Source organism: Hemicordylus capensis, chromosome 1, assembly GCF_027244095.1.
Source record: "Hemicordylus capensis ecotype Gifberg chromosome 1, rHemCap1.1.pri, whole genome shotgun sequence".
In the NCBI taxonomy this organism is placed as follows: Eukaryota; Metazoa; Chordata; class Lepidosauria; order Squamata; family Cordylidae; genus Hemicordylus; species Hemicordylus capensis.
Window position 1 is genome coordinate 258592014 of NC_069657.1, and position 27601 is coordinate 258619614.

Sequence of the window (27601 nt, forward strand, 5' to 3'; positions counted from 1 at the left end):
CTCGTAGGAGACTACTGTCATTCTGCTTAGATTGTCTGCCTGGACATTCAATGCACCCTGAATATGGACTGCTTGAGGCGACACCGCATGTGCCATGCACCAATGCCATAGGTCTAGTGCCAGAAACAGCAGGCTCCTTGAGGACATGCCTCCCTGTTGACTGACACAGGCTTTTTCCGTCGTATTGTCTATTTGTATTAGCACTGAATGATCCCCAATTAGAGGCAGGAAGCCTTTGAGCATTGAAAATGGCCAACAGCTCCAGATAATTGATGTGTCAAGTCCTCTCCTTGGGGGACCAGTGTCCACTCAGATGAAGCCCTTCCAGGTGTGCTCCCCAAAGGAGCTCTGATGCATCTGTCATGACCACCCAGCGGGTTCAAGGGGCTTGAAAGGGAGTACCGACACTCAAGTGCCGAAAATCTGTCCACCACTCCACCGGTGCCCATACCCAAGGAGGGGGTGTGCGCTCTAGATGGCCCGGATCCCAAAGGGGATCGAACAAGTCCAAAAACTATCTCTGAATGACACGCAGTCGAAGACGCGCTTGAGGTAGAACGTATGTAGTCGAGGCCATGTGGCCCAACAGGTGCTGTATGGAATGTATAGTCTATAGGCCACCGGCTAGAAAAATGGCAGTGAGTCTCCAAAAGTAATTATACGGCCCATTGGAAGGAAGACTTTTTCCAAGGTTGTGTCAAATATCAGCCCAATGAATTGAATTTGATGGGTGGGTTCCAGATGAGATTTTTTGAAGTTGATTTGGAAACCCAGCTCCTGCAGAGTATCCACCACGATCTCGAGAGCATCCAGCACCACATGCCTGGTGCTCGCCATGATGAGCCAACTGTCTAGATACGGCAGCACCTGCAAGTTCTGCTCCTGCAGGAACACCATCACCGGGGCCAGACATTTTGTAAAGACCCTCGGTATGGTTGTGAGGCCAAACGGCAAGGCCTTGAATTGATAGGAGATCCCCCTGATCTGAAACCATAAGAATTATCGATGCTGAGGGCATATTGAAATGTGATAGCACGTATCTTTTAAGTCCAGGGAGACCATCCACATGTTTCTGTCCAGAAAGATCATAATGGTCTGTACGAACCTTTTGTAGACCAAATGTTTATTCAGAGCCCTGAGGTCTAGTATAGGGCACTGACCACCGTCTGGTTTTGGCACCAGAAAGTACCAGGAATAGAACCCAGGGTTGTCGACTTTCTCGACCGCGTCCTTTTCCAGGAGAGCAGCGACCTCTTGATCCAACTCCAGGGTGTAAGGAGTCACCACAATCCCAGACACCGGTCGTGGCCTGCAAAACTCTAAGGCATAGCTCAGGCATATAACCGGGAGAACCCACTGGTCTGTAGTCACTTTGTCCCAGCTCGCCAAGAATGGAGCCAGGTGGGTCCTGAAGCACCCCAAGTCATTGGTTCTTCTGGGGAATGTTTGGGCACTGTTTTTGAAAGGCCGGTTTACTGGGCTGGCCACTCGACTTGTATCTTGACTGGAACTTGTTGCCATAAAAGGACCATTCTGAAGGTGACTGTTGCTGGGACAGGGCCTTCTGCGGTTGATAAGGCAACCGCTTAGCAGTCCTCTGTGTCTTGCTAGTTGGTGAATCATATGACATGGAGCGTGCTGTGCTCCTAAACCTTTGTACCTTCTGGAGTGTATGATCAGTCTGTTCAGAGAAGAGCCTAGAGCCTTCAAGGGCAGGTCTTTGACCCTAGCCCGGGCCTCATAGTGCAGTTCCGATGACCGCAACCAAGCCTGTCATCTGAGAGCCACTGATGTGGCCATCACTTTAGCCGTTCATTCTACCAAATGTCGGACTGAATAAAGTTCTTGTTTGGCCACTTGAATAGCCTCATGGGCAAACAATTTGGCTGGATCCCTCTTGTCATGTGGGAGGAGATCCAGAAAGGGACTCACCTTCTCCCATAAAAAATGATTATATATGGCGTTATAAGCCTGATCATTGGCCACTCATAAATGTAGGACTGAGGCCGAGTGAGGTCGCCTCCCAAACGAGTCCAACTTTCTGCCCTCTTTGTCATTCAGTGCCAACTGGCTGTGGCCCCTTGTTCTTTGCAGGGACGCCTCCACGATGATTGAATTCAGGGTGGGTGGTTCTTCAGAAAGGATGTCTCATTGTCCAACTGCACCCTATAGAAATTTTCTAGATGCCTGTTAGGTTGGGAAAGTGTCGTCGGTTTCTTTCAGTGACCCCGAATGACTTTTAGCAATGACAGATCCAGAGGCAAAGCAGCAAACCTTGGCCTAGGAATCCATAAGTCTGAACAACGGGTCCAGCTCTCCTTTCTGTTGGCTCCCCAGGTTCACTCCCAAGGCTGAAGCTATTCGCGTCACATACGCTGTATACAGCTTGAGGTCCTCTGACTGGGAGACTGGCTTTGAGTCAGACTGGACGTTGAGCGAGGACGATCCCAGAGAAACAACCTCAGAGTCCTGTGAGCTATCATTGCTCTCATATTCTGGTTCTAGTGGAGCTAAAGAGTCCTGTGCTATGGGCGTCGCACCCGAAGGGGAGCTCGGCTTGCTACCTTGATTGTCCGGTACCAAAGTGGAAAGTCCTGTAGGCGGCACCTGGGAAGGTGAGGTGGCCTGAGGTATAACCAGAATCAAAGGGGGTGGTTCGTGACACTCTGCATGGTCCCTCAGGGAGCGTTGCGGTGAGTGGGAATGAGACCTCCCTTCCAAATGAGAGGAGGGTTCTGGCCAACACCTCATTGCCAAGTGTCTCCCATATGCAGGGTCCTCTGAGTAGCAGGACCCATAGCGGGAATGAGCATAATCAGAATAGTGAGACTGGTAGTCCATTTGGTATCAGGGGAGCGATACTCTGTCACCCAGTATCGATCCTGATAAGACTGGTTGCGCCGGTCACAGGATTAGTTCTATCTGTAAGTCGAGGAGCGTTCTTAAGGTCCCCAACGGGTACCACGATCCCTAAGGGGAACATGCTCTTGTTGGGCCCGAGTGGGCGACTGTCTCCTAGGCAGCCATGAGGCATCTTCTGCTGAACTGGTCAGCGAATACGCCTCCTCTGATGAAGCATATCCTGGTTCCTCCGTCGCCACCAAAAGTTCTCTACTCAACCAAGTTCGATCTTGGGTCATGTTGAACGATTCCATCACCACAGGTGAGCTAGGCTGCGTGGACACAGATGATCTTTGCACGGTATGATCTGAGGCCACTTTAGTCTTCTTGGCCACAGGGGCCTCCAATGCAAGAACCTCCTCCACCTTCTTCTTGGGTATAGGAGGGAGGTGATGATCCGCCGGCAAGTCTCGATGTAATTTCAGCTTCTTCTTTTTCAACTTCAGTACCGATCCTGAGAGATCCAAGGAGGACTTAGGTACCATAGGCACCGGGCACTGAGGAAGACCCTCCAAGCGTGCGTACTCACTCAAAGTCTCTGATGGTTGAGCATCAGAGGGAGTCGAAACCAGTATTGAGGCCAGGTTTTCGGTCTCCACAGGAGCAGAGACTGCACGCTCTGATTGCACCAACGAAGCCATCTTCATTTATTGCTTCAGCGACAAGGCTTCCGAAGAACGGAGAGCCAGATCCCACAGGGTTGCGTGCAGGTGAGAAGCCCTATTTTTGCGAACCTGCTTTGTTAACTTCTGGCAATGAAGACAGGTCTTGACAATGTGGGATTCCCCCAAGCACAAGAGACACTCAATATGGTATCGGGGGAAGGGATCTTAGATCCACACCGAACACACTTTCGAAGTTCGTTGTGCCCAGCATAAACGCTGAAGGTCGGCCAGCCACCACGCTCCATCCTGGCTGGGATCAGAGCTCCAAAGTAGGGGAAAATCGGCAAAAAACAAAATGCAAAGAACAGAAACGCTACTATGTGGAGAATAAAGACAATTAAGAAAGAAATCAAAGAAGCAGGAAGAAAAACAACAAGGGGATAGCTGAATCCTACTCGTTGCCGAGTTGTAGACTCCACGATATTCACTGAAGCTCAGATGAAGAAAGACTAGGGGATGAGGAGTGGTGCAGCCACATATAGTGGCTGGGGGCAGGGTTCCTGCCCAAAGCAGGAGAATTGAGCTTGTTAGATTCCGACGAGGTCTCTGTGCAGGTGCATAGCCTGTTTGTGTAGAAGACAGAGACCAGGAATATAACAATGCTAAGCACACTGTGCATCTAATGTCATATTCAGCTGCATCTAATCCTCTGGCGGGACCTGCAGATAATTTCTATGCAGCTGTACCTGTTCCTGACATGACCTCACTGAGCAATCTTCATAGCAATCATAGGGCTTCTGAGAGCACAGTAACATACTCACAGCAGAAACGTATAATTAAAGCCTTCTCAAACCAGAGAAATCCGGAGGCATTTCTAGTGTTGGGAGAACCAGTTACTGACATGCAATTCTATTGCTTCATTTTCATCTCTACATTGTCATGACTTATCATTGTTGATTTCAAAAGGACATATTGAGCCTAGTCTCACGAGCAGCCTAACTGCTCATGTACAGCACTGGGATCAATTGTGATCCCTTTGCTGCCGTGGTGCCTAACCCTACTTTTAAACCTGGCTGTTAGCCAGGGTTAAGGGTTCAGCTGGGTGTGGCTGCAGGCAGCCTGAGCAGACACAGAGATGGGCACCTAGAGTACCCATCTCACAATGGTATCTCCCAATGCACTGCACTCATCACATGGTGCACTGTGGGATATCTGGAGGCCTCCGGAGATCCGTGCTGCTTGGAGCAGTGTGGATCATTTGGGCGTATAAGCTGTACTCCCAGCAGCATCTTCTTGCTCATCTGGAAGGTTAGTTGTACCCTGCCTTCCCCCCCACCCCACTGCTTGATCGTGTGGATAGCCTTATTATGTACGATTTGTGTGTAGCCCAACAGAATGAGAAAGTGATTTAAGTTAGTTGAATGTCAGAAGACATCAAAACCATTACTTACAACCACCAAGAGTCTTCTAATAGCTGAATATTTGTTACGTGATACTCAAGTCAGCAAGGTGTGAACAGACTGAAAACACTTTGAGAAGGAAAACAGGGACTCTGGACAGGAACAACAGCACCTGTTCTACACGGTACATGACTTGGGAGGGTATCAGTGGTATGGATGCACAACTGGACCACGCGAAGAGGTCGTTCACATGACCACAGTGGGGGTGGGCTGGGGAGAAGGCAGGAGCCTACCTGCCTTCCCCCAGATGACCACAGCCAGATCAGGCTCCGCCACCCACATGCCCACCAGTGATGCGTGTTGAGACAAGCAGTGATTGGGGGGTGGGGGAAGAAGCCAGGCCACCAGGTATCCCATAATGGGGCAGCTCCATGCTGCCCAGCCATTCCTTCCCTCGACCTCTATGAAGATGACTGCTGGCAGCCTGGGAGCAGCTGCGGGCAGCATGGGCAACCAGAAGACCAGGTGTGAAGTAGGAGGCATGTGCTTGCCCTCCTACCTCACTTTTAGCCTGGGTTCTAAATCAGGGCTACCCAGGGGAGGGGTTCTGGGGCTTCTCACGACCAGCCTACCTGGATTGTCCCTCTCCCACCCAGGTAGGGCTGGTCATGAGAACAACCTCAGGAACTACCTCGAAGTATTTCAAAACCTAACCCCAACAGGTGCCCAAGGGTGCAAGACACAAATACAAAACCAAGGCAATCCTCGTGCAAAATTTGGGCAGCAGCAGGATTTTCTAGGAGCCAGACAGGGGAAACTTGCTTTCTGATCTCCACAGCAATCCAGGTACCATTTGCCAAGCTCAACCTTTTAAAAAGAGATACTAGAAGCTGCTGATCACCTGGGCTTTTGAATGCTTTTAAATGCCCAAGATGGTTGCCATTACCTTTTTGCCAGCTATGTATCCTCCAGCTGCTCCAAAGCTTTTAGTAAATGTTCCCATCAGCACATCGACATCGTTAGGGTCCATTCCAAAGTACTCCACGACTCCCCTGCCCGTTGGGCCGATAGCACCTATGCTGTGAGCTTCGTCCAAGTAGAGGTAGGCTTTATATTTTCTCTTCAAGGCAACTATTTCTGGCAAGCGAACAATGGAGCCTTCCATACTATGGGAACAAAACTGCTGATGAAGCCTGAACACTCATTTTTTGGATTCAACCTTAATGACTGCTTCATAAAATGGGCATCATGCAATTGTTTGCACATAAGCAGCTCAATCTTTAGCCTCAGATTAAAATGGGTTAATGTATTGACTTGTGGATAGTCCCCAGGAAGACAAAGAGGCAACAGAGAGTTCTGTGAATCTGGAAAAGCTGGCTTTCGTTATTTGGCCAACCCATAGGGGGTCCAAGGATATGTTCCAAAAGGAAGCCCTCTGCTCTCTTGGTCCAGCCAGGTGTGTGCTGTAAAGGTGTTGCCTACAAAATGTTATATGTTTTGCAACAGCTCTAATCTGGTTGTAAGTATGGGTGGCATTCTGGTCCGGTGCTCCACATAGATTATGATGTGGCAGGCAGGGAAAAGTGTGAGATGAAGAAAATATGGAAAAGCTGGTGTGTTTCCAGCCCTACCTGGGTTGGCCCTTTGGGCAACAGATGTTCACCGTCTCCCTACTACTTCAAGAGCTGAAAACTATCTTTGGGGAAGCAATTCTATCAAGAGGCAACGTAACTTCATTTGGTGGAGAAATGCACAGATTCTGTTGTGGCTTTGGGACAATTTAAGGCATTCTACTATGTACTACCAGTCACCAGCTTACATGCAGGCTAAATTACTCATGAGTGCTCCTACTGAAATTAATGGAAAACGTTTATTTGCTCTATTCATTTCAATGGGAGTACTCAGTGCTAATTTTCTGAAGCCTGCTGCGGGGGGGGGGGGGGTGTATGCTGAGCTTCAGCACGTACCCAGACAATTAGGAGCAGAGGAGGTGGGTTTTCACATTTCTCCCTCCTCTTCAGCAGCAGACATATTGCTAAGGACCCATCGGCTTCAAGCTGGTGATCCTTGGGTGGAGAACAAACAGTAGAGCTGCAGCGTGAGCAGAGCACAACTATAACTGAGTTGTGCTCAACTATAATTGAGCAGGCGTGCTCAAGTTGTCTGCCCCCAGGGCCTGCCGAGGCCCACTCTTGTCATCCCCATCGCTGCCACTCACCCACTGCAAGGCCCCCCTGCCACACCGCCAAATCCTCCGTCTATCACGATTATCATGTGGGGACTGGCACTAGCCCCTCTGCAATGCCCCCTGCTTTGTTGCCGCTGCCTCCTCCTGCCAGCGGCTTTCATTTCCCCACCAGCTCTTGCAGTGCCGAGGAAGCAGCCTGCCTGCTCAGTGATGCAAAAGCCGCCTGGGGAAAGGGCCGTGGGTGTGCATGTGCCCCGATGCTGGGTGCATGGGCAGATGGGAAAATGAGGGCTAGAAGTGGTGGCAGCAGACTGAGACAGTGACGGCAGGAGGCGGAGGCAAGGCAGGCAGTGGCGTGGAGGGGCTAGCACTGCCCCTTACATGAGAAAAGAGGGGAACGGCGGGGGCGGGTTGGTGGAGCAGCAGAGGGCTTCGGTGCTGGGATGGGAGGCACCACAGCATTCAGAACACAGGCCGCTAGAGGGCTTCTTATGCCTCTGCGTGTGTGGAGGCAGGAGCGTTCCGAGTACCTCCTCTTGAGAATCCCTAGGGGAGTGGTGGGCAATCCCTTGCTGGTATCCCTTGATCCCTTCAAACAGAGGTTGGATGGCCACCTCTAGTTCTGGATTCCCTGCACTGAGCAGGGGGATGTACTAGATGACCAAGACCCCCTACAGCATGAGAACCTTTGAGAAGAAAACTACTTGCTAACAGTCACTTTTGTTAAACTTTGCTCCTAATCTATGGGCAGGATCCAAAACACAGGGCAAGAAGCTTTGTGCACCCCAAAGGGCTGGTGTTTCCCAAACAGTAGCACCATTGCTTTCTACCCCCAGCAATGGCAGCTGGCAAACAGGGTCTGCTGTTCAAAGTTAAACACTCGCACTGGGGATGTTCAAGCCTGTGGTTGCTACTGAAGTAGGTCTTTACATTCTGGGCCCTAAGTTTATTTTATTTATGCATAAACGTATCACCTTCAATTCAGCACAATGTGTTTAACAAGTCCTTGGAAGATCATTCTGATAGTTAAAAATCACAGAATTTTTCAGACGCTTTCCCTGAATTTGTATGCCGCTGAGATAATAGAGCACCACATACCTGTAAATTCCCTCTGTTAGAATGAGGATTTTTTTCCATGCTCTTCGACTTCGAGGCTGTCCGTGAATTACTGCATCCTTCAACAACTTCTCTAAGCTCTGCATATCTAGTTGTAAACACAAAGAAGCAAAGTGTTCAACAAATTTTTCAGAGTTTAATCTCCCTGAGTTTTACACCATGCACCTGACAAGAAAGCAAAACCAAAACCAACACCTCTGTATAAAAGACCAATGTTATCGTCTTGGGCTAACATACTGTGCAAGAGTACATGAGCCCAATAAAGTTGTGTTTTGCACACTCCCAGCCCTCTTGGCTATCCTTGCTGTTTCAGCTTTTGCTTTATTATTTCCATTACTGTAATCTTCATCTGTTCATCTTAAGTGCAAACACAGGATTGTTTGTGTCAGCAGCGGTGGGAGAGGAAATTATACCAAGGATACAGGACACTGAATTTGCCAGGAGCAGCACCCCACATGTCCTTAGAGCTGGAAGTTATTGAATAATCTGGCTGTATTGGGAGGATCCCCCGGGATCCCAGTTGGCCTGGCGGAACCACTTCTATTGGCTGGGCAGAACCTCCATTGCCAGGAGCAGCACCCGGAAAGTCCCAGAGTGGGGACTACAGTCCAATAGGTTGTGTGAAGCACCCCGTAGGCCTTGGAACCGAGGACCCTGACCCAATAGTTCATAGCAGTTGTATGCACACATTGCCCAAATGTTACACAAAAGTAAGCTCATTATTTCCAATGAGGTTACTCCCATGTAACATTTTCATGATGGCAATGTGCATGCAACAGTGCTGAACTGATGTACCCTTGCGTGCGGTATGTCAGCCATTGTTTATGGTGAACGTAATCTGGTAGGGATATAAACTAGAAGTCTTTTCTACCACACTCTTTCACACTACATCTCTATTTGGAACAAAGCAGTAACATTGTTTACTGCCCCAAGGGAACACAGTAAGGCTGTGCACTTGTGTTAGTCTGGCAGGCATTATCAGAAGGAGATCTTCAGTGACAGTCAGAACTCTAAGGCAGAACTCCATTGGAGTTCTGACAGTCCTGTTGGTCCAAGTTAAATGGCCAGTGATCCACCTCTCTCCTGAGAGGCACTGAATGGGCCATTTGAAGGGTGCAGGTGCATTTAATTTTTGAATAGCCAATGTACTGCCTCTCAGCTGAGAGGCCATTTAATTTGGTCCAAGTGGAATGTCGGGAAATGGATTTCTGATCAGACACAACCTGATTCAACAATTTTGGGGGATCATGTTGGCCCTCCCAACAATTCTTCTGCTGGTTCGTATCTGACCCTTTTAGGCTGCACAGGCCTAATACATAGCACTCAGACTCCTAGTCCTACTGTTATTGTCCTCTGCATTGTTCACTGAATTGGACTGCATTGATTAACAATTACTTCATGAAGTAACAATACTTTGTTCATGGCTCTCTTTTAGCAGAATGGCTAAAATGAAAATGATTTGAAAAGATATGTCCACTTATGTACTCAGAAGAACCATTCTTGTTCCAAAAACAGAGAAGTCTCCAGCTGTTAGAAGAAAACTCCCACCTAATCCTGATTATGACGATGTCTGTTAAAAATGGCTATGAAAACTAGAAGGAGTCCTGGAGCATCTTATGATTAAAAAGTAAAGTGTAAGCTTTTGTAGACCGCCCCCACCCCTCTGCCCCCGACACTAGTTTAGTCGTTAACAAACAGGCCAGTTTTGTGGATTGAACTTCTACTTCAGGAACAATGATAAATACATGAAAACCAAATGGAAAAGGCAAATGGTTAAATTTTTCCATCCACTGCTGTGGTTTCTGTTGAACTAGCAAGTTATTTTTAGTTTTGGTTCAATATTATTTACCAAGACTATCAGTTCAGACTTATCCAAAAGTGTTTGAACTCATGATAAGGTAATAGTTTGGTGGGAGGAATGATGGATGATAGCAGCGCTATCAGACATCATGAGTCATCTCTCCAGCACCTATTAAGGCCTTTTAAAACATTATCTCATGCCTTTTTAGATTTGTTGTGGGAAACTGGTAAGTTTCTATTCAGGACTGTTTTACCCACAGAATTCCATTATGCTTCTCTACATTTCTAAAAAAGAGAATACTTTTGACGACAGGAGAAGTATCATTTGTTAACAGAAAGGATGGTACTTGAGAGTCATCTTTCCAATGGCAGCCACCAAAAAGTTCTCATGAAAGAAGCAGATCTGAACTACAGACAATTTTTTTCTACACAGGGATAACTCTGGGCGGGCAGCGGCGGCGGGGTGGGGTGGGGGCAGAGTGTTTGCACTGCCTCATATAAAGTGTAGCACAAGCATTTTACTGAAAGCACATCTTTGTACAGCCAACACGCACAGCAGCAACCCAGTCCATAGCTTTTGTGATGAAAACTCTCCTGCTCCACTTTATGCGCATCAGAGTTCTCCTTCTCACAGAAATTATGTAGGAAAAAGGTTATATGTGGAGGTACCTTGAAGAATTCAGTTTCTATTTAGACTTTCCGGTGTGAACTCTTGAACTGCTTTGGAATCTTGCTCAACTGCCTGCCCTTCTTTAAGCACACACAAGGAAAGCCAGGAGAGTAAGACCTCTTGGATCTTTGAGGGGGTCTCTCTCTCTCTCTCTCTCTGTGTTGGTCGGGTTTCAACCCTGCTGTCTCCATTTAGGCGGGGCCTTAGCCTGCCAAATGAAAAGTCAGTGGTACTTCAGCACAGCGGTTTCCAACCGGGGTAACTGAACCCCTGGAGGTACACAGGCTACACAGAACCCATCCACCTCCCTGACTCATTTGCATGCTGCACATTTGGCTCCTGCTCCAGGAGGGGAGGGGGAAGAATGTTGGGCAGCATCTCTCCCTCCTCCTCTCCATGTGACTGGCTATGCATCAGGCTGAGCCTGAGCATCTAGCCAGCCAGTTCCTTGCAGAGGCGGGGCCAGGTTAGGGGTATGCTGTGGAACCCTGGCCATGAAGCTCCAGAGGATGGGAGGAGGAAAGAAGCCACAGTGTGGTTAGGGGGCTGAGTTTTTAGCTCCCACCAGCTTTGGCAAGATTTACTTCTGGGGGTCACAATTCTGAGGTACTTGAGCTGAAGCTTTAAGATAGAAGGGTACGCTTGTTTAAAAAAAAAGGGATGTAAATCCCTGTAGTAGCATATCTCATTCTAGTAGTCAGAATACTCTGTAAATCCTTTGAGTATATTCAAAGTAATTTTTAGAAGCCTAATGAGATGGAATGGTTTATTGGCCAGTCTCAGAACAGATGAACTGATGATGAATAGTGACCCGCTGATCTCCACAAAGGCTTTTTACGAAACAAAGATTAATTCACTTGCCTCAGGCATAGTAGGAACAACACAGCATGGATAAGAAGTAATAAAACTAGATAATGGGAGTGTGTGCATGCATTATACTGTAGCTCTTAATCACAAGTAAGTTCAGCAGATATTGCAAAGTTCAATTAGGTAAAGTATTATATCTATAGCACTGGAGAGCTGCATTTTCAGCCCTCTCCTACTCTGCTGGTCAGATCTTACTTGGAATACTGGCTGACATCCTGATGAAATTACTCAGCAGTACTACTCAGGAGTTACTCTAAAGCAGGGATTCTCAACGTTGGGTCCTCAGATGTTATTGGACTTCAACTCCCATAATTCCTAGCCCCAGTAGCCTTTGGTTGGGGATTTTGGGAGTTGAAGTCCAAAAACATCTGGGGACCCAACGTTGAGAATCCCTGCTCTAAAGGACGAGTACATTTCAATAGGACTTCCTCTAGTGATGGCTGGCATTTTGTGCCATGCAACAGGGGTGGTTCTGAACTGCCCACGCTGCCTGAAGCAACACTCATGCTGATGTGCAAGAGGCTCCTGTGCTGGTACTTACAATTGTACTTGTGTGACACTACTCCCATTGGAAGTAATGGAAGCATAGTTGCACAAATACAATTGCGCTCTTTTTAGTGTATGAGTGCAAAAGCACTCTTGCGCAGCACCATGAGTGTTGCCTGAGATGCCCACAGCAATGCGGGTGGTTCAGAACTGCCTATGTTGTGCTGCACAGAATGTCAACCAGTAGGTCCAGTTCTGAGCCCTGCATTTTAAAAAGGATGTCAAAAACTGGAACAGGTTCAGGGGAGGGCAACACAGAGGAGGGGTCTGGAAACCAAGTCCTATGAGGAATTGCTGAAGAAACTAGGTTCGATTAGGTTGGGGACAAGACAACTAAAAGGAGGTATGGAAGCTGTTTTCAAATATCTGAAGAACTGTCACAGAGGAGGAGTGGATTTGTTCTTGTTCCTGCAGGCAGAGTAGAACTACTGTTACTATGAATATTTGCAGGTGGACCTCCCCATACATGGACCCGACATTCACAGTTTTGAATATCTGAGGTTGGTTAATTAACACCCAACCTTGGCATTTGTGGGGGTGGGAGATGGGGAGAAGCAGATAAGGGATTAATACCTGGAAATGACTTCAGAGGTTATATATGGCCACCATTTTGAGCACAGGAGCCACTTCATGGGTTATTTATTTTTTAAAAATTCACAATTTTTAATGTAATTCCTGGGTCTTTGAGACTTGGGGGTGGGGTCGCATCCTTGGACTCCCGAAGGCCTGCTAGGCACGAAAGGGCATTTGGCCTACCGTGGGCATCTTCTTGGCTTTTTCTGAGTCTAGGAACCAAACCCCCACAGTCCCATAGACTCGATGCCTTATTATTTGCGGTTTCATTACCTGCGGTAATATGCGGGAACGGAACCCTCGTAGAGAATGAGGTATAGCTATATATAATGCTTGGACACAAAATTTCTCAAAGTGGCTTACACAGAAAAATAAATAAGATGGTTGCCTATGCCAAAAGGGCTGACAAGCTGGGGACAATGCGTTGGAATTACAAGGAAGCAGATTTATGCAAGACATTAGGAAGAATTTGCAAACTATAAAAACGGTTCAACAGCGGAACATGCAGTGGTGGGCCTTTCTTTGCGGGAAGTTTTCAAACAGAAGCTGGATAGCCACCTGTCAGGGATTGGACCGGAAGACCTCCAAGGCCCCCTCCAGCTCTAACACACTATGATCCTACCTTGTTTCGTGTGTGCTAATGCCACAACTGTCAGTATTCTTACTAGAGAACAAAAATGCCACATTGCAGAAAAGCTTCAGTACAGCCTCATCCTCATTCTAAAGTGTTATGAATGAATGAGAATGAAGTTTCAGTACTTGTAGGTCGAGGACTCTCTTTTTGTCCAAACAGCAAACATTTAAATATACTGAAAGGACCAATATGAAGTCACTAGACTTCTCTCTAGAGAATATGCTCACATGTTAAGTGACAGAAAATCCTGTGAGTGCCCACAAGTCAGTTTAATTTCACTGGGACACCTGGTACCCAACATTCATACTCACTGTTGTGCTTGAAAATTCTAATGGTAGCACCCGAGAGTCTTGCACCAAGAACAAGTGAAGTATGGTTCAATTCATCACTTAAAATAAGACATCCCTGAGGGGAAAAAACATAATTCATTGCAGTGACTTAGTGCTATAATGTGGATTTATTTATTTATTTAATTCTCAATTGTGTAGACCGCTCCAAACTTCTGTCTCTGGGCAGTTTACAACAACAAATGAAAATGAAAACCTTAAAACAGATTAAAACCACAGTCAAATCAAAAGGCTTGGGTGAAAATACAAGTCTTTAGGGACTTTTTAAAAAGTTGTCAGAGATGGGGAGGCTCTTATTTCAGCAGGGAGCGCTTTCTAGAATCTTGGGGCAGTAATAGAGAAGGCCCGTCCCTGTGTAGCCACCAGACAAGCTGGTGGTAACTGCAGACAAACCTTTCCAAAAGATCTCAATGGGCAGTGGGGCTCATGGCGAATGTTAAGATGTTATCTTAAATACCAAGGGCTTAAGCTGTTCAGGGCTTTATAGGTTATAACCAGAACCTTGTATTTTGCCTGGAAACTTATTGGTAGCCAGTTTTGCTCTTTTCATAAAGAGTAACATGGTCTTTCCAAGATGACCGAGAGACCAACCTGGCTGTTGCATTCTGTACCAACACAACTGCAGTTTCTGGACTACGTACAAAGGCAACCCCACATAGAGCACATGGCAGTAGTCAAGTCTGGAGGTTATCAGCATATGTACCACTGTTCTGAGGTAGTTTATCTCACGAAACTGACACAGCTGGCGTATCAGCCAAAGCTAAAAGAAAGTACCTGTCCACTGCCTCAACCTGGGACAGCAAGGAGAGGTTAGAAGAACTCCATAAGAACTCCCAGACTGTGTACCTGTTCCTTCTGGGGAAGTGTGACCCCATTCAGAACAGGCAGATCAAAACTGTCTCCCAAGTCCCAACCTCGCACAATAAGTACCTCCATCTTATCTGGATCCAGTCTCAGTTTGTTATACCTCATCCAACCCATCACCATCCCTAGGGAGGCATTTAGGGAGGTTATGCCTTCTCCTGATGATGTTGACATGGAGAAATAGATTTGGCTATCATCAGCATACTGATAACACCCTGCACCAAATATCCTGATGATCTCCCCCAGTGGTTTTGTGTAGATGTTAAAAAGCATTGGAGACAATATGGAGCCCTCAGGGAAACCATATAAAAGTTTGGATTTTGAAGAGCAACAGTCTCCAAAGGGCACCATCTGGAATCTGCCCGGGAGGTAGGAGAGAAACTACTGTAAAGCAGTGCCTCCCACCCCAACCTCCTCAGACACTCCAGACAGATACTATGGTTGATAGTATCAAAAGCTGCTGAGAGATCCAAAAGGACCAACAGAGATAGACTCCCTCTGTCAATTCCTAATGCGCTCATTCTAATTAATCATTGTTGACAAATTGCCTACACCACACTCATGGCAGCCTTTGATCTATGCATTGTAGGTAGTAGTGGACAATGTTAAAACTATCATCATTTACTGAAGACCGCTATTAAAAGAGTCTTCTAATCCCAGTTTCATATCCTGGTTTATTTGGGAACTCTGGTTAAAATAAGGCAGGATTGTCCAGTTCAGAGGTCCCAACAGATGATCCTAGCTTATTCTAAGCAAGAATGAGAAGCAGATCCTTCTTTCCCTTACATGTATGAAGGGGAGACGGAGAGTGTGCATACCCAAGGCTAGGGGATGTTACACAAAGCCAGGGTTTAATCCTGGCTTCATGTGCCATATGAACTGGGCCACTATTTGGTAAATTTATTTCTGCTATCTAAATGGAAGTTTTACAGAAGAAAAGAAGCCAGCTAGTAAGTCACCATCTAACTGCAGCACAATTGAACAAAATGCTTTATGGCAGAAACACCTTAACCTTCTGACCACAAGGCAACAAGACTGAACAGAAACAAAATGAAACTGGGTTTTTTTGTGTTCTGTTTTCCATCCCACAGAAAACCCTTAGTGTGTACCACAGTCCTACACATGTGCACTTGGAAGTAACCCCAATTGTGATCAACAGCGCCTATCCTCAGGTAAATGTACATTTGCAGCTTTCTCTCGGTCATCCATCCATCCCTTCCTCTTGATCTTTTTCCTGTTAGCATTCCTTCTAGCATTAGTTGTGGTATTTGATAATTTACTTTTCTGAGGACAGCAGCTTTAATTAATTAATTTAATGTTATTAGAAGAGTCCTCTAATCCCTTCATAGCCCAGCATCATATCTCATACTGACTGGTGTAAAATAATTTTATTTTGTCCTGAAAAGCTGAAGACCTATATCTCAAGCCATCTTTGCTGTCACTGCAGTTTGATTCTCAAGAAACACTCATTTAAAATTTTTTTCCAAGTTTAACAGTTTAGTTCTGTACGAATTTAAACGATCCCATGATTGCCATTCTTTGGATCCTGTAAAAAATGGAAGGGTTGTTTTTTTTAAAGGCCCAGCTTACAGCATGGTTGCATGATGTTTATACTACCTTTCTGACCCCTACACGTGAGTTTTTAAAGAAGTACCTTTTAGCAACTTTATCCGAAGAGTCGCAGGGATAAAGTTGAAAACAGATGGCAGCATTATGAAGCCTATGAACAGATATATGAAGTTGCTTTATACAGAGTCAGTCCACTGGTCCATCAAGTCCAGTATTAGCTATCAACTGGTAATGGCTTTCCACGGTCTGAAACAAGGGTCTCTTCCACTCTTCCTACCTAACTTAATTAGAGACAGCAGGCTTCAAAGCAAGTGCTATGATCCATGACCCTTCCCATTTGAAAGGCCCATCACAGGACACCTATTTCCATGCCAAGTGCAAACGCAGCCCTGACTTTACCTTCCCATGATGGTGTTCACTGGACTATATTCTTATTAAGATGACAAGCAATGCTATTGCTATGGATCAGGCCGATCTATTTTCTTAAGAAGGTCTGCATTTCCCACCCCCGGGTTCTACCTTAGTCTTAAAAACAGAATCTAAACTAGTCTTTTGATTAAGAATCATAAAAACAGTAAAAAGATATTTGTTGTACATTTGCAGCTCAACTGAGGAAAACACTTCTTCATGTATCTCAAATATTATCTGAAATATTAGTATGTGTAAAACAAATCACAACACAATTACCAGAGATTATTTAATGCATATAGTGGTTAAGATAATTACTAGATTAGATAGCTTGAAATCACTGGGTTGGAGACCAGTGTTCCCTCTAACAAGGATCCCCAGATGATGTTGTTCTTGATATCCCAGCATCCCCAGCTGCAACATCCTCTGCTTGGGGATTATGGGATATGTAGTCAACGAGGTTTGGGAATCCCTGTTAGAGGGAACACTGTTGGAGACCAATATTCCCTCTAACAGGGATTCCCAGACGCTGTTGACTACAACTCCCAGAATCCTCAGCTGCAGTGGCTTTTGCTTGGGGATTATGGGAGTTGTAGTCAACAACATTTGGGAATCTCCGTTAGCGGGAACCTTGTTGGAGAACTGCATTGTGGCTGAGCTACAAGTCAAACGTCCCTGGTTAGATTCTAGCCTCTCATCACTAGATGACCTTAGGCAAACCACTCTCTCAGTCCTGCATCTGCACTATGGGGATGACCCAGACCTACCTTACAAGTTGTTGCAAGGATTACAACAAGGTAATGCATATTCTGAATACCTGACATGCAATATAAATGCTAAAGTTATAAATACTGGGCAGCATTCAGACCAAGCTAGTCATGATTTCAATGGTGCTGAGTCATGATTAAGTAGTTTGGATGTTGCCCCCCCCCCTTTAAGCAGGGCACAAAAGAAGGAGTCAGAATAAACACTAGAGAGATTATTGTTCCTTCAATATCCATTCACAGGTGACAAAAAGGCACAGAGAAAAAACTCTTTAATTTTTTTTATGGGTGAAAATTCTTAAATATGTTATCTCACCTTCCCAACCAGTGCTGGAATATTCATAGAATTTGTAGCAAAGCCCATGCCAAATGCCAGAGCTGCTTCAACACCAAGGAATTCTGCTACTAGATTTTCTAGTTCCACGTTCTTATCAAGGTTGCCTGTTGTAAACCAAGAAAAATTAGTTTTAAAAGTCTCATCAGAAATAGAAACTGAAATCAATTCCCAAGAAAATCCAGTCATCAACAGTTTGCAAAAGGTAGACCAATTCAGAATACTCTGAAACTTAAGTCTATCAACGGCTACTAGTCTGAGGGCTACAGGCCACTTCCGGCAGGATGCCTCTAAATATCAGTTGCAGGGGAGTAACAGCAGGAGAGAGCGCATTCCCTCAACTCCTGCCTGTAGGCTTCCAGCGGCATCTGGTGGGCCACTGTGTGAAACAGGATGCTGGACTAGATCGGCCTTGGGCCTGATCCACCAGGGCTGTTCTTATGTTCAGACTTAAGCAAAACAGCAGAGAATACAGATGAGTTTTATTCAGCAACTTCATATATTGAGGTTGTTCTCACAACCAGTTCTACCCAGGCTAGAACAGCCCCACCCAGGTAGAGCTGCCTGTGAGAACCGCCAGGATCGGAACTGATCCCAGTGAACATAAGAACAGCCCTGCTGGATCAGGCCCCAAATGGCCCATCTAGCATCCTGTTTCACACAGTGGCCCACCAGATGCTGCTGGAAGCCACAGGCAGGAATTGAAGGCATGCCCTCTCTCCTGCTGTTGCTCCCCTGCAACTGGTACTCAGAAGCATCCTGCCTTTGAGGCTAGAGATGGCCTATAGCCCTTTAACTAGTAGCCGTTGAGAGACCCCTCCTCCGTGAAGTTATCCAAAACCCTCTTAAAGCCTTCCAGGTTGTTGGCCATCACCACATCTTGTGGCAGAGAATTCCACAAGCTGATTATGTGTTGTGTGAAAAAGTACTTCCGTTTGCTGGTCCTAGATTTCCTGGCAATCAGTTTCATGGAATGACCCCTGGTTCTAGTGTTATGTGAGAGGAAGAAGAATTTCTCTCTATCCACTTTCTCCACACCATGCATGATTTTACAGACCTCTATCATGTGTCCCCACAGTCATTTTTTTCCTAAACTAAATAGCCCCAGGTGTTGTAGCATTGAAAGGTGCTCTAGGCCCATGATCATCATAAGAAAGGTGCTCTAGGCCCATGATCATCTTGGCTGCCCTCTTCTGCACATTTTCCAGTTCTACAATGTTTTTTTTAAGATGTGGTGACTGGAATTGTACGGAGTACTCCAGGTGTGGCTGCACCATAGTTTTGTATAAGGGCATTATAATATTAGCACTTTTATTTTCATTCCCCTTCCTAATGATCCCTAGCATGGAATTGGCCTTTTTCACAGCTGCCACACATTGAGTCGACACTTTCAAAGAGCTGTCCACCATGGCACCAAGACCCCTCTCCTGATCAATAACCAACAGCTCAGATCCCATCAGCATATATTTGAAGTGGGGTTTTTTCATCCCAATATGCATCACTTTACACTTGCCAACATTGAACCGCATTTGCCATTTTGTTGCCCACTCACCCAGTTTGGAGAGATCCTTTTGGAGCTCCTCACAATCTCTTTTGGATTTCACTACCTGAAAGAGTTTGGTATCATCTGCAAATTTGGCCACCTTGCTGCTTACCCCTGCTTCTAGATCATTTATGAATAAATTAAAAAGCACCGGTCCCAGCACAGATCCCTGGGGGATCCCACTTCTTACTTCCCTCCATTGTGAAAACTCTCCATTTATATCTACCCTCTGTTTCCTGTCTTTCAACCAGTTAGCAATCCACACATGTACTTATCCCCTTATCTCATGACTTCTAAGTTTCCTCAGGGGTCTTTGATGAGGAACTTTGTTGAAAGCTTTTTGGAAGTCCAGGTATACTATGTCAACTTGATCCATACACTTGTTGACACTCTCAAAGAACTCCAAAAGTTTGGTGAGGCAAGATTTACTTTTGCAGAAGCCATGCTGCTTCACTCCCAGGAGGGCCTGTTCTTCTATGTGCTTTACAATTTTATCTTTGATGATGTTTTCCATCAATTTGCCTGGAACGGACATTAAGCTAACCGGCCTGTAATTTCCCAGATCACCCCTAGATCCCTTTTTGAAAATCGGTGTTACATTTGCTACTTTCCAGTCCTCCGGTACAGAGCCCGATTGCAGGGATCTATATATATAATTCGCTTACAGACGACCGAGTTGAGGACTATGTCTGGAGGCGTCGGGAGCCGTGCGTATACCTGAATCCATTGCCTTGGGAAGGGAGCGGCAGCGAGAGAGGCAGGCAGGCAGGCAGAATCGGCAGACTCAGGAGACGGAGGAAGAAAGGAGGAAAGGCAGAGAGAAAAGGAGGAATCATTGCCTTGGGAGGGAGCGGCAGCGAGGGAGGCATGTGGGAATCGGCAGACTCGGGGAACAAGAAGGAAAGGAAAGGAAAGGAACAAAAGGAAAGGCAGAGGAAACCGACCACAGAGAGGGGGCGGCTGGCAGGTAAACTACAGAACGGAGAACCAAATGAAGCCCCAAATTGCTGGGAGGTAAGGGGCCGTTAAAAACCGTTGGGACTGTGAGGAAGCGCTGCTGATCTTCCCGCCCCCCAAAGAAAAAACCCAGTGCCATTGTTCTGCCCCCCCCAAAAAACCCACCAGCCAGTCTTCCACACCCCACACCACCAAAACAAAAAACAAAAAAACCCTCTCAGCTCCCAGTCACCCCTTCAAAAACCAACCAACCAACCAACCAACCAACCAACCAACCAACCAACCAACCAACCACAAAGGGACAGTGTGGGCCAGCTGCTGGCAGTCCTCCCCCCACCTCAAAAAACCCCCCAGACAGTCTTCCTGACCCCCCATGTCAAGGGAAAAAAAAGGGAACCAAAGCTCCCAGTCATCCCACCAAAAAAAAAAGGGACTGTGTGGGCAATGCTGGGAACTGTGAGCACAAACCTGTTTTTTATGCCTACAATGCTGGGAACTGTGAGCACAAACAGCTGTCCTTAAGGGGGAAAAAACTGCACCTGGGGACCATACTAAACTGAGAGAGCGAGAGAGCTGGGGCAGGGGGCAGCCACGTGTGCTGTGTGAGCGGCAGAGCTTTTAGACCAGCAGCGATCATGTGTGGGGAGGCAGGTAGGGCCTGCCTCCTGGCCCACCCTCCCCACCGCTAGGTACACTGGTTGCGTGAACGACCTGAATAACTTTTACCAATGAAGAAACTACTCTAAACTTCCATTTCCAGTGTCATTATTTAGATGAGGCATGAGCTAGATGTGACATTCAAACAAGATCTGGGGAAGGCAATGGGTCACCTCTGATTAAGTCACCCAGCCAATTTAGTAATCCATAAAATAGCGAGCACCAGAAGCGGGGTGAGGGATTTTATTACTGTGGGTTTTAAAGCATTTTGGAGGAGATCAGCTGTCACTAAAATAATGAAGATGTTGTCTATTTACAGCAGGCCCGGCTTAAGGAACATGCAATCGATGCATTTGCATGGAGCCCTTTGAAGTCTGGGTGAAGTTTGGTGTTTATGTTTTAACGTGAAACAAACAAACAAACAAACAAACAAACAAACAAAACGCACAAAAGAAGCCACTCACTCCTGCAATTTCACAGAGTGTCTGGGTCAGGCTTCCCCAAACTGCGGCCCTCCAGATGTTGCTGAACTACAACTCCCAGGATACCCAGCCACAATAAATTGTGGCTAGGGATGCTGGGAGTTGTAGTTCAGCAACATCTGGAGGGCCGCAGTTTGGGGAAGCCTGGTCTGGGTCATTTTACATCCTAGGTGCTGCCAATCGTTTACTGTTCAAATATAAATATAAAAACAAAATACTCTGGATTCTTCTGAATTCCTGGGTAGTTCTCAGTAAGAATAGCCATGGCTGGGATCAGTTAAAATCTCCCCCACTCCCCCCGCAATGTTCTCTTGCCAATGTCATATCAGATTTAAGAGCATTCAATGTATTACTGGTGAAATCCCAGAAGAAAACAATCTGATAAAGCACATGCTTATATTCAAGTCAGATGGCATATTTGTTGCTGCATATCCATTTGTGTTCACCAAGGGAGCTAAAAAAGATGTGACTATTTACAAGCTACTTAACTCCTGTCTCAGGGGTGTGTGTGTGTGAGAGAGAGAGGGGCGGTGGGGGGGTGCCTCTTGGCTTGGAGAGAACACTACAACTTAGCTTCTGCCCAGCAGCCCCCAGTCTGACAAAAGAATAGCTCTCAGTTGGTGAGGAGGGAGGATGAAACACCCAAGCAGCATATAGTAAGTGAGGAGGTTTATTAATTGATGTGCTCTCCTTTTTATTTCCTCATTCCCCCCTCAACATGGTATAGTGGTTGAAGCATCGCTGCACAACTTTGGCCCTCCAGCTGTTTGGGGACTACAACTTCCATCATCCCCAGCCACTGTGGCCAATAGTAAGGGATGATGGGAGTTGTCGCTCTCGGGCAGATGTTGGATTACAAGTTGCAGTCCAACATCTGAAGGAAAGCTGAAGTTGTGCAGCCCTGGGCTAAAGTCTTGGACTAGGACTGCGCAGACCAGAGTCCAAATCCCCAAAGTGAGCCGTCAAGTTGATTTCGACTGCTGGCGCCCACAGAGCCCTGTGGTTGTCTTTGGTAGAATCCAGGAGGGGTTTACCATTGCCTCCTCCTCCCGCGCTGTGTGAGATGATGCCTTTCAGCATCTTCCTATATCGCTGCTGCCCAATATAGTACCAGCGGGGATTCAAACCAGCAACCTTCTGCTTGTTAGTCAAGCATTTCCCCGCTGCGCCACTTACTTACTCAGCCATAAAATTCACTGGGTGACAGTGCCAGTCATTTCTCTCTCAGGCTGGCTGAGAGACAGCCTAACTGGGTGGTTGTGAGAATAATCATAACCATGTAATCACTCTGGGTTCCTTGAAGGAAGAGCCTTCCTTCAGTAAGCATTGTCTGAGCCTTGAGGTTTTTGATACAATTCACCTGTGTCTTTTATTTTTATTAGGCAGAATTGTCCAGTCATGAATGCTTTGGCTTTTGTAGGTATAATTGGAGTTCTAATATCAATCAACAGGTTGAGTTCTAATCTATGTTGTTTGTTTGAGATACACGAGTTGTGGCAAATTGATGAAGTCCTTTATGAAGTGCTGTGCAAGCTATTTTAATGTCTTAATTTAACAAAGATGTGTGATGACATGAATTTGGCATTTCACATCTACTCAGTGTAAAAGAATCTCAGGGGGCAAGAGTGGAAATAGCCTCGTCTGGGCCTGCGATCTTAAAGGTATAACTTCATCTCCTGCTTGTGGTCTTCCCAAAAACCACAAGCGTGGTATGTAGGAGAGGGAAGGCATGAATGAATGAATCAATGAATGAATGAAGTGGGGGACCAGATTTTAGGGATGTGCACAAAACTGGATTTGCTGCTTTGTCTTGAAACCAGAATGGATTCAAACCGACCCAGCCAGTGTTCCCTCTAAGGTGTGTGTGCGCGCTAACACATTTTAAAAATGTTTGCTCAGTTAATTTTAGATCCTGAGCGCAGCTCAGGTTGAATCAGGAAGGCCCCATTCTGAGTGCACATGAGCACACACTGTTGGAAGTGAAGGACTCTGTGCTGTCTCATGTCTCAATGACAGAGGGGGACAGACTAGTGAGTCAGAGTGCTAGAGGGGTCAAGATATTGGTCATTCCTCCTCTCTACTGCTCTGACACTATCCCTTTGGTATGTAGATTGCTACTCTCAGGGACTTCCTTCCTTCCTGCCTCCCTTCTCCCTAACACACGCTTGCCTCTCTCTGCACCATGTGTGCACAGAGATGCAGACAGCATCCCTCTGCATCCAGCTAGCTAGCTAGATTAGAGATCCTATCTCTCCACTTTCCTATCTAGAATGGAGTTCTCCAATAAAGACTCCTCATATTGATTTGAAACTATGAACTGGCTCCAAGTTTCTTTTGCTCTCAGCATACACACATGCCTAAGCAGACTCCACTGTACTTTGTCTCTGTGCACTCTGCTGTAATTGAAGGGTATCTCTTACCAGAGAGAATTCCCAACACACACTGTGCTGATACTGCTGCTCTGAACAAAACTCATTCTGCACACAGATTAAAAAAACAACAACTGGAGAGAACACTGGACCCAGCCCGGTTTGGGCCCAGTCGAACCAGAACCGGTTGAGTTCAAACTGAGCCAGTTCAACAGAACTGGAGCTATACTGGTAAAGGGGAATCCAGTGAGTATTCTTCTTCGCCAGGACAGGGGCAGGGGGGCTGTCAAAAGTATAAAGGGGGCAGGAAGGAAGTAAAGCTGTACTTACAAGTAGAAGCCGCAGCTGTGGCGGTGGACGCGGGAGTGGGGTGGCAGCAGCTCCCCCCCCCCAGCCTTCCCCTGAGTAGCCAAGGCCAGCGGCAGCCTGGTTCGCTCCTCTGCACATATGCGGGGGCCATTTTAGTCACCCCTGTGCATGCGCAGAAGCCATATGCGTGACACATGTGGCCACGCAGATGGTTTCTGCACATGCACAGATGTCACGAAAATGGCTCTAAGGAGGCTCGTTTCGAACCGGGCCTGGTGTGGTTTAAACTGAGACCAGCCCTGAACCTGTCAAAACAAGCTGGTTCGCACACCCCACCAGATTTTAGAGTGCTGACCATAATACGTGAAGACGGCATACATTTTTCTGGGCAGGGGGAGTTGAGATCTTTTAAAGCTGGCAGTGGTATAAAACAATTAGCTATTTTCACTCTTTGCAAAAAGATGCAGACTGCACAGCTGAACATTAAACATTTCCCCCTTGTCTTGCCCAAAAGACATGATTTTGTGGTCTGATCTTATACTTGCATCAAAATAAAATTTTACCAAATGGATCACAGGGAATTCTTTTTTTAAAAAAAACACAACAGCTTTTTTTCTTAGTGGAATAGCATCTGCATGCTTGCATGCAGAAGGTCCCAGGTTCACTCCCTGGCAGCATGAGCAGGGAGTCCTTTCCCACGACCAGTGAAAAAGGGAAATAGGGTTAGTGGGGAGGAAGCCCTGAAAAGCCTCCCTCCCTGCACATGAGCAGTTCCCTCTCCTTGGACCATCTGCTGCTGGCACCTCTGTGAGCTGGGGTGCCAAGACGCATTGCCCCACCCCCTGGAGCTCCAATAATGCACAGTACAATTGCGCAGTGCATTATGGGGATCCCCCTCCCTGAGTCTGCTAGCTGGGGCAGCTTTCAGCCGCAGCTGACAGACGATCTGAAAAACAAGGTGATGGGAGTGCTTGCTCCCTGGACCTCGTTTTAGAGGCAGGCTCCATAGGTGGGTTTGCCACCACGGTGCCGCCGGGATTAGCCCCAATCCTGGCGGTTCACATGTGCGTGCAAAACCAGGCTGGACTTCCTCAGCCCGGTTTTGCACGAGCATGAGAATTGCCTCGATGTTTTTGAAAGACTCAAGAGAGTTGCTGCCAGTCGGAGTAGATACCATTGAGCGAGAATGAGCAATGGTCTGACTCCGTTTAAGGCAGCTTTCTGTGTGCCTAGGGGGCAAGGTTGTCAGGATGAGTGTGGCTATGGGGGCTGCCTGCTGTTCCTGACCTTTTTTCACAGCCCCCTCCCCTAAAGGGGGTGGTAGAAAAGCCCCCCCTCCCATTTTCAGTGGTGCCTATGGTGCGGCATACATCTGAAGAGGCCCCAAATCTCATCTTGCAGTAGGCTCCCAAATCCCTTTGTCTGGCCCCGATTTACAGTTACTATGGCACTCATGTATGATGATTTTCAAAGTATAGCAGAACATCCAAATGGACTCTTTCTCAATTCCATTAGAGAGAAGCTCATTTCCCTGAGCCTTTTCTCTAAGAATGCATGTGTCTTCTGTTCTTTTATGCTGAGCATTACATGCCACCTTTAAGTTGGTAAACCTAAATATAAGCACATGCTTTTGAATGGTGTGCTCTTTTTAAAAGCAAGAACAAAGAATCCTCCATAGCAGCCACAGGGGCTCAACTCTAAACTGGCACCAGGATGGGGGCAATGGGTTAAAGCCCTCCTCCCCTTCCACAGCACTCCCAATGGGGCCTCCTGTGGCTGCTATTTAGCGGGCTTTTTTTAAAGCCCAAAGCACACGGTTGCAAAGCACATGCTTAAAAGCAACATTTAGTTTGGCCCTAAAACCTCCCTTTTCTTTACTCTAATAATGTTGATGACCATCTCTCCCCTGCCCCTGCCCCCACAACTGGGTTTCTGAGGGCACACTCTCCAATAATGACTATTGGCAATGAATGCTTGAACAAAACAAAGGCATTCATACTTTTAGAGTTCATACATATACCAAACCGTCCAGTAGTGTCCTTAGGCTCAAGTTACCCATACATATACTCAGTGTTCTCCAAATAGTACGGTGAGTTTAGGTTTCATAAGTACTGTGTTTTCATCTATCTATGTATTTTTGTGTATACATACACACATTTCCGTGTCTATATCCCGCAGGTGTTTTCTTTTTTTCAAGCAGAAGGGTGTGTGGGGACTTGAAGGGGTCAAGGCTTACTAGCAATACATTAACACAGACCGCCACGTTTCTCCCCCCCACACCCCCTGCTGCCCCGTTGCTCTCCCCCTGTTGCCGCCACTGCCCCCGTTTCCCTCCTCACCACTCCTAGAGTAGCATTTCTCCAGCTTGCCAACGCCTTGTTCCTCCCTCCGAGTGTGCAGGTCCAAGCTCCCCCCGTCCCAGCATCTTCAGAGCCGGTGCTGGGAAAGAAAGCCCAGCAGCCCCCCTGCTCCATTGCCCCTGCCCACCATCTCTGCAACAGAAGAAAGTGTCGAGCAGCTGGGTGTGGGCTTTCCACCTGACTTTTAACAACAGTGCGAATGAACTGTGGGCTCTAGGCAGGTCCGGGCTCTTCCTGTGGGCAGGCTGTACGGGGGCATCCATCCTCCAATGCACCATGCTCATCGCACTGTAAGATACCTGGAGGCCGGGAGGCTGCGTCTCGGCCTCTGGAGATCTGCACTGCTCCAAGCACAAAATCCCCATCGTCTGGAGAGAAGGTGGGCCCTGCCTCCCCCCACCTGGTGGGTTGTGTGAATACCCTTAATCTGTTTTAAGTGACATCAGCACTCAGTCATATCTGCATGGCAATGGCTCCTGGAAGGAACACAAGGAGAAGGAACTCTCGGTTCAGTTTTGCAAATGCAAAACCTGATGGACAAGGATGTGCAAGACAGTCCTTTGCTTTGCACATCTCTAATTAGAGTGGATCTTCTGTAGGTGGTGGGTGAGGTGTTTAAGGAAAACTATGAGACCGATCTTATCACTGGAAGATCTGTGACAAGCCATGCTGGGTGGGGATGAAGAGCCCAGCTGAGGTTCAAATTTTTATTACTAATTTCAATGTGAAAAGTATCAAAGTAACTAAAGTGAAACTCAGCTGATTCATAGTTTGGCTGCCAAGGCTTGCTGAGCCTTGCCTGTTTACATGCTTAAGGTGTCGTCGTGTACAAAAGAAGTTACACATACCAAGACTCAGTTACATCACTGGTGGATATTTCAGTGCAGATGTGTAGGGGAAAGGTTCCACTAGGGTCCAGGACACCAACTTCCCCCCAAATACTTGTAATGCTCTCTTTGCCTTTCTCTTTCTCCAGGCACAACTACTCTTAATGAGGACAGCCTCAAACCTCATCAGGGTGATACTGACTTGGATGAAAGCCAAGATGATCTCTGTCCCAAGGAACTTCACAGCCTAGCCACAATGCAGATTGGGAGCAGCGCAAGCCGTCTCTCCCTGTTAGATGAAGAACTTGGGAGACACCCTGGGGATTTTCACTGTTTCCTGCCAGCATGTGTTGACTAGTTAAGCAGCTAAAATCTGTTCTCTTATATCATCACCGCACGAAAAGCGGTACCATCAAGAGAACTCAGCTGCCCTCCCTTTAGTATGTTGTGGGAAGTCTATTGATTGATTCCCATTTTCTACAGTAAAGCTGTGGAACTGTCTCACCTTTTG

The 27601-nt window shown here is 46.8% G+C and overlaps 1 protein-coding gene across 4 annotated transcripts in view; it reads right to left on the reverse strand.

The window, feature by feature from the left end:
• The window catches only part of SPTLC3 (serine palmitoyltransferase long chain base subunit 3), a 168677-nt gene that overhangs the window by 31286 nt on the left and 109790 nt on the right, over nucleotides 1-27601 (reverse strand). For all 4 annotated transcript variants that reach the window (XM_053285430.1, XM_053285428.1, XM_053285429.1 and 1 more), the window contains exons 5-8: nucleotides 17569-17693; nucleotides 13612-13705; nucleotides 8193-8298; nucleotides 5853-6072 (exon numbers count right to left, since the gene is read on the reverse strand). In XM_053285430.1, coding sequence (XP_053141405.1) covers nucleotides 5853-6072; nucleotides 8193-8298; nucleotides 13612-13705; nucleotides 17569-17693 — 545 coding nt within the window. The remainder of the gene's footprint in view (nucleotides 1-5852; nucleotides 6073-8192; nucleotides 8299-13611; nucleotides 13706-17568; nucleotides 17694-27601) is intronic.